Consider the following 7,500-nt stretch of genomic DNA (forward strand, 5'->3'; position numbering starts at 1 on the left):
GGGCGTAAACCCGCTAAGATCGACCTGAAGGCGAAGCTGGAGCGCAGTCGCCAGAGCGCCCGCGAGTGCCGCGCGCGGAAGAAGCTGCGCTACCAGTATCTGGAGGAACTGGTCTCCAGTAAAGAGAGAGCCATCTGTGCACTGAGAGAGGAGCTGGACATGGTAAACACACACACCTTTACTCTCTCACCGCTTCAATAATTCTTCAGGCTGTCTACAATAATTCAGATTATCACGAGCTCTGGATATAAACACTGATGTCTGCGGTAGTGATGAACACAGTCGCTTCAGATAAAGATGATATCAATAACATCATTACACCAGTAGGTGGAGACAAGTGACTGTAAAAACACGTGAGTCATTGAATCATTCATTGATTCATCCAGTAATGAAGCGAGTGAACTCTTTACGAGTGAGTCAGTGAATCATTCATTGATTCATCCAGTAATGAAGCGAGTGAATCTTTACGAGTGAGTCATTGAATCATTCATTGATTCATCCAGTAATGAAGCGAGTGAACTCTTTACAAATGAGTCACTAATGTGAGATTCCTCCAATCTTTCATACATATAAAAGAATCGAGTGCATCAGTGAGGAGTGGATTCTCTGACTCCTCAGAGTTGGTTCCGAAGCTCCGTCTGACTGTGTCCCTGTTGTGTCCCAGTATAAGCAGTGGTGTTTGGCCATGGATCAGGGGAAGATCCCGTCGGAGATCAAGGCTCTGCTAACGGGAGACGAGCAGAAAGCGCCGCAGAGCTCCAGCAACAAGATCCCCAAGAACGGCAAGTTCGGCTCCACCGCAAACAAGACGTCTTAGGAACACGACCCCTGACCCCGCTCGTTCACTCAGTGTTCATGAGACGCTTCTGATAACCGGGCGTCTCAGAGTCTGTAATAAGCTTCATTCCCAGTACAAGTTCCCAGTAATCTCACCGTTCAGACGCTAGGAAGAGTTCAGGACAGGTCTGGAACGTTCTGTGAGATTCTGTAAACATTTCCTTTTCCTTATTTATTTTGGAACCTTTTTGATGATGAATGTGATGCGTTATAATCAGTTTAACCCTTTACGGCGTTAAATATTAGACATTGTAAGACGGACTGTTGCCAAAATCTTTTTGCACTTTACAACCGTTTGAATGATCCCGACGCGTAGCACTTCCCGCTCTCGTACACACAGATCTGAGTGTGTCGAGTATATATTTATATCACTAACTGAACCTGAAAGCACTTTCCTTCAAAGCTCTAATTTTTGTACTTTTAAGTTTCGGTCTTTCCCCGATCCGCCGGTTTGACCCCTGATCTGGAGGAGATCACATGATCTGGAGATCACATGATGATGATCTCTGGTCATGTGATGAGGGTGAACTCCGCCCGATCTCCCCATCGCTGAGTCTCAGTCTGGATCATTTAGAGCTCAAATGTATATTTTTATATGACGTGTTTGAGGTTGTAAAGCATGTCTTATTATTAAACTGTAGCTTTGCTTTTGCTCATGAATATCTGTACAATATAAAGAGTGGATCTGAATCTGTCTCTCTCTCGTCATTAGAGCTCTCTAATTACTGTTTCAGACTGTGTGTGTGTGTGTTTCAGACTGTAAGAGACACAGAAACACTTCAGAATCCAGAGCTGTGTGTGTGTGTGTGTTTCATGAAATCCTTTGCTTTCCCCCTGAGTGACGAGAGCTGGTCAGAGTTGTGTGTGTGTGTGTGTGTGTGTGTGTGTGTTTCAGACTGTAAGAGACACAGAAACACTTCAGAATCCAGAGCTGTGTGTGTGTGTGTGTGTGTGTGTGTTTCATGAAATCCTTTGCTTTCCCCCTGAGTGATGAGAGCTGGTCAGAGTTGTGTGTGTGAGTGTGTGTGTGTGTGTGTGTGTGGGGTCAGAGCTGGTCCGAGTAGTTCCTGTAAGAGTGCGCCGGATCTCCACATCTCAAAGGTATTCTCATGCATAAACACCCAAATAATATTGTGGAAAATTAATATTATAAATGCATAAGTTTCTATTACATCATTAGTTAGATTTGATTTATTTTAAATTTCATTTATTTTAATTAATTGATGCACTATTTAGTTACTTAGTTTAATCTTTTAAAATATTTACACTGCTATTTTTTTATTTAAAACAAGTTTTATTTATTTAGTTTTATCAAATTTTGTTTATTTACATACATTTATATTTTAGTCATTTATTTTAAATGTTTATTTTATTTTAAACCAATTTGTTTATTTAGAAACTGTTTAATCCTATTTCATTGATTTATTTTTAAATGCACTGCTATTTAATTATTTAAAACAAATTTCTCAAATTTATTTTATTTAAATAAAATTATTTTAATTCATTTAAATATTTTAATTATTTAAATTTATTATGTAAGCACATTTTTATGTATTCTAATGAAATTTATTTTCAAGTAAAATATATTTTTTATTTTGCTATATAGAATAATTTAGTATTAATAACTTTATATTTATGTAATTAGTGTAATCTAATTTTTATTGATTTATTTGTCCATTATTTGCATTAGTGTTCTCGGCCCGGATCTTCGGTGTGTGAATGAGCTGTTCTGATGAGTGAGCGTCAGGAACTCACACACACACACACACACACACACACACACACACGGTTTCATCTGAATCTTACAGAACGTTTAATAGTAAAATCACAGCGACACGTCTGTCTTGCATCATGAAACGACACACAAAACTCTGAGACACAGTTTATCAGCAACTACAGGCACAAACACACGACGCGTCTTCAGGAGATCCACATGAATCCCGCGATCACAGACGGACCGGAAACACACAGAGGAACACATGAACGCGTGACGTCACAGTTAGCGGTAGCACCGCGGGTTAGCATCTCAGCAGGGGTAGCTCGCTCTTTACACTCAAATTCGCTGCAGCGTAATCCAGTTCCTCCAGTGGGAATCAGCGAGATCGGGAGAACCGGAAGTGTGTGAGCTGCGCTTCGTACATCTCTAGACTTCCGGTCAGAGACAACGGACGTTTATTCGCCTGCGAAATACCGCTAACGATCGCACAATTAATGATCGCGGTGCAGTTAAAGCAACAGTTCACTCGAAGTCTGGCCTCATCCCAGCGAACAGAGCGTCAAGGTTCTCAAAACATTAATAGAATGTTCGTTCAAAGTTATCTGCGCTTTAATCATGTTCTCACAACGTCAGAACAAAAATATCAATCATGGAGGGTTTTTACCAGAAACGTTTTCAGTTGAACGTTTTTTTTTAATGTTTCTACTCGTTTCAGAACGTTCAGATTCAAAAGTAACGTTCAGTAATGTGTGAAGAATGATACAATGTTACTGTCATAATGTTTTTTAAATGTTCTCAGATTATAGTTTTGTTCGCTAGGATGTCTTTCTGAAAAACAGCACAGGGTTTATAAAGAATTAATGTTAATTTCTGCGTGAACTGTTGCGTTACGACAAAAGAGAGCCTTTATACAAAAGTGTTGGGTGGGTTAGCGCTAATGGGCCATGCTAATTTCTTCTCCTTTGCTTCTCGGTCGAAAGTGTCGTAAACCGAGTCTTTGACGAGCGTCTTCGCCGGCACCGGCAGATCCACCACGCCGACGTAGTTCTTTTTCGCCATCCGTGAGCTAGCGGTGATGGTGTACGCGTTACTGCGGTAGCACTTCATAGACGACATGCAGAAGGTCTCTCTCATGCCGCGCCGGAAGTTAGCGTTGTACACAGAGTAGAGCGTGGGTTTGGACGCGGTGGAGCTGAAGGAGATCCAGGCAACAGCGATGAAGAACAGCGCCCCCTGTCTGCCGGAGCCCGACGGGTGCCACAGCTGTGCTACGTAAAACGGCGTCCAGCTTAGCAGAAACATCCCGTTTAGCATCAGGAACATCTTAATGGTTTTGACTTTAGTCCTGGGGACGATGTTCATGGTCCTGCGCACCGTTCGCCCGTCGGCGCCGATCCTCCAGATGTAGCGCACCACCCGCTGGTAGAAGGACACGATTAGCAGCGCCGGCACCAGGAATCCGAAGAGCAGGTGCGCGACCGCGTACGCTAACCCGTCCCAGCTATCCGCTAGGAAGAAGTCGCAGTGGTTCCTCGACGTCGCGGATCCGTAGAAGAACAAACACGGTGACACGAAGGCGGCATCGAACAGCCATGACGCTAAAATCATGCGCTTAGCCTTCTCGCGCGACACTTTAAAGCTTAGCGGGTACACGATGGTGTAGAAGCGGTCGACGCAGATGGACAGGAGCACGTACACCTGGACGCCGGGGCACAGGTGCTGAAGGTAGCGTACGGTTCGACACGCGGCCGCGGTCAGAGGCCAGTGACCCGCCGACACCTGGAGCAGAACTAGCGGCGCACAGGCTAGGCTAAGCAGCAGGTCCGCGCACGCCATCGACACCACGAAGTAGTTGGTCGTGGACTGAGTTCTGCGGCTGCGATGGATCACCAGACACACTAGCGAGTTTCCCAGAACCGACACGAGCCAGAAGACGCTGAACACCAGGCCGAGGAGCGTGACCTCTGTCGGGGTCAGGTCATAGGTCAGGTCGTGTGAGGTCAGCGAGCCGTTGCTCTGGAACGAGGACGAGTCCAGACGGCACATGACCGGCGTCGGCGTTGAAGAATCGTTCCCGCCGGAGTCGTTGAAGAGGAAAGCGGGGGGGAGCGAAGGCTTCTCGCCCTCCATGGACAGGAAGTACATCATCAGCCTCCGAGTCGATCACAGCTGAAACACACGACAGGAACAGATGATCAGATAAAGCTGTGTAGAGCTGCTAAGAACTTCTTTATAAAGTTATGTATCACTGATAATATAGTTTATATAGTTCTATATCTCTCTATATATGCAGCTGTGTGATCATATAAGGCTAAAGGTTGAGCACATGAACAATCTCCTGATCTAGAACCCGTGTTTTGATCCAGAATCTGTGATCGTCTGTTTTCCCTGCATCTGAAACACGTTTCCAGGGAGACCGATCTGGTTCCTCAGTCTAGAACCTCTTCTGTTCAGGTGTTCTGTTTCAGACACACGGCACTGCTGGATCTGAGGAAACCCGCGCGATCTCTCACATTAAACACATAATCAGACCAGACGACACCTGACTGAGTTGATCAGCTCGTTAGGAGAGACTCCACCACCATCATCTTCATCATCATCATCATCATCATCACCTGAACGAGTGAGTCAGATTAGATCGGATGTGAAGGACTTCATGACACGAGGGTGAGTGTAAACACGGCTCCGATCACCGATATATCAAATACCGAGTTATTAATATTAATATTTATATCGTCTGAAGAAACATTCACTTTTTTAGAGAAGACAAACCTTATTGAAAGCGTTGTGTGCCGGATGTAAATCATCCAGAGAGCTTCTATTCTATTACAGCCACCCGTTCCTCGAGAGACGCTCATTACCTGTGTGTGTGTGTGTGTGTGTGTGTGTGCGTGCGTGCGTGTGTGTGTGTGTGTGCTGATCTCAGCACAGTTTACTCTGGTGACGACGCGGTAATTCATCAACAACACATCTGATCCCACAGGGTTTCTGAAGAATATGATGAAGATAAACAACATTTATAGAACCATCTTGACGATAAACTTTGACATGCGTTCAGCGTTCTCGTGATGTTGAGCAACATTCCCGTTTCTCCTTGATGAACGTTCCCATTGCGTTGAGAGACGGTTCCGAGTACATTCTCAGATAAAAAATATAAAATACAGTGTTCTCTTAACGTTCACATAACCAAGAAAAAACATCTTAAGACATTTTTAAAAACTGGACTTTTTAATCATTCAGAAATAACGTTTTCATAATTTAATGGGAATGTTAGCAGAACGTTCTTAAAACATTTTTCGTTAAAGTTGTTCCGTCATTTTTGAACGAAACAGGTTACGCTTTGTTTAATCTAATTACTTCATCGGAATGGTATGCAACTTGGTAAAGGTTTTGGCACTTTCCGTGTTTGAACACACACACACGAAAAAGCGAAATGATCCTTCGGTACTGCGGCAAAACTAAATCCCACTGAAAGCTCATTTATTGATTTATCAAACTCACATTTCACTCTAAAAATGCTGTGATGTTTCAACCCACGTTTGGGTACATATGCACTAACCCAGCCGTTGGGCTTAAAGTGTAATTTGAACCAATAATGACCAATACATTTGAACCAATGGTTGCGTTTCTCCATATTTTACCCAAACGTGGGGCTTGTTTATATGTCTTTGATTTTCTCTCAGTTTTAGAGTAAACCGTGTTTTGGAAAATATTTCATATACAAATTTTTTTTTTTTTAGCATTTTTCATAACAACAAATGTAAAATTGTATTACTTTTTTCAAGTTAACCCCCCTCAAAAAGAGACCAAACTCCCAAAGCAATAAAGATTTCTGACTGATTTAACTGACCATTTCATTTTCATTCTTACGGTATATGCTCAAAAAGTGAATTAATGGATTATAACTACAGCATAAATATAATTTAATACCATAAAATCCCCCTAAAAAAATACAAAATATTAAATACAACCTATCATCGAACTAAAACACAGTATAATCATTTCTTTGAAATAAAAGAGGGTAATTTTTTTTCCAGAGGGTTAAAAAAGATTATTCAGACATGAGAAGATTCATGAATTCATTCATCGTCGTGTATGTGTGCATATGAGGGCCTGTTATGATTCAGCATCAGCACAAGCGCTCGTTCACGGCGGGTAACACTGTAACAACAGTATATTATGAGATATGCATCTGTTTATGAATCTGACGCGCGTGTAACGCTCGCGTGAGGCGCGTCGTGTTGTCTCCTCAGACTCACCTCATCAAGCGCTTCTTCTCCTCTTTCTTCTCCTTCTCGAGTCGTTTATTTCCTCCATCGTTTCTCCTCATCGACGTGTTTCTTTACATGTCCTCCGCTTTACAAATCAATCGATCACAGCATCATCCATCGAGCACAGACACGCACACGCGCGCGCGCTCACATCAGACCCGCGTATGCAAATCCGTGACGTGGCAGTTTTGATTGTGCTCATGAATTATTCATATGTGAGTTTGTTTCACTGTCACGGTGGGGTTTATGAAACACTGATTTGTTGTCGAACTGAGCCGATGATATTTACACATACATTGTTTATTAACCCATTAATACGAACACATTGTTTAGCATGTTTATAAAGCACACTTCTGCCATTGTGAGGACATTAGCAAACACTGGATCTTTGCAGCTGGTTATTGTCCGTTCTGACGTCAGTGATGCAGTGTGTCACGTGACCTGCAGGGTTAGTTCTTCAGCAAGTGTCATTATATGAGCGGATGAATGAATCTGTCAAGTGTTTGTTGCATCGATGCTGATGCTGTTGTCTGAGGGTGTTGCCATGGCAACAGCGGTGAGGAGAGGCTGTTCTTTTGTGTCTGTTGTCATGGCGACTAATAGCTGTATCATCAGAGAGAGAGAGAGAGAGAGATTTCTAATTCCAGTTACACTCAACCACGTTCATTTGAAGAT

General features: G+C 42.9%; 2 protein-coding genes across 3 annotated transcripts in view; one reads left to right on the forward strand and one right to left on the reverse strand.

The window, feature by feature from the left end:
* crebl2 (cAMP responsive element binding protein-like 2) overlaps positions 1 to 1,527 on the forward strand; it is a 3,822-nt gene extending 2,295 nt beyond the window's left edge. Inside the window, exons 2-3 of the mRNA XM_081364398.1 lie at positions 1 to 162; positions 665 to 1,527. The exon at positions 1 to 162 is cut by the window's left edge and continues 36 nt beyond it. Of these exons, the coding sequence (XP_081220524.1) occupies positions 1 to 162; positions 665 to 817 (315 nt within the window). The 3' untranslated portion in view covers positions 818 to 1,527. The remainder of the gene's footprint in view (positions 163 to 664) is intronic.
* Positions 1,528 to 2,629: 1,102 nt separating this feature from the next.
* gpr19 (G protein-coupled receptor 19) lies at positions 2,630 to 7,006 on the reverse strand. 2 transcript variants are annotated; one of them, XM_081362755.1, is made up of 2 exons: positions 6,814 to 7,006; positions 2,630 to 4,723 (listed from the first exon to the last, which is right to left on the reverse strand). In XM_081362755.1, the coding sequence occupies exon 2, from the start codon at positions 4,700 to 4,702 to the stop codon at positions 3,461 to 3,463; it is 1,242 nt and encodes a 413-aa protein (XP_081218881.1). In that variant the 5' UTR covers positions 4,703 to 4,723; positions 6,814 to 7,006; the 3' UTR covers positions 2,630 to 3,460. The 2 variants fall into 2 exon arrangements, with proteins under 2 accessions (XP_081218881.1, XP_081218882.1); XM_081362756.1 differs by lacking the exon at positions 6,814 to 7,006 and adding an exon at positions 5,327 to 5,544.
* Between the last annotated feature and the right edge of the window lie 494 nt (positions 7,007 to 7,500).

This window comes from Scardinius erythrophthalmus (genome assembly GCF_964197995.2).
Source record: "Scardinius erythrophthalmus genome assembly, chromosome: 4".
In the NCBI taxonomy this organism is placed as follows: Eukaryota; Metazoa; Chordata; class Actinopteri; order Cypriniformes; family Leuciscidae; genus Scardinius; species Scardinius erythrophthalmus.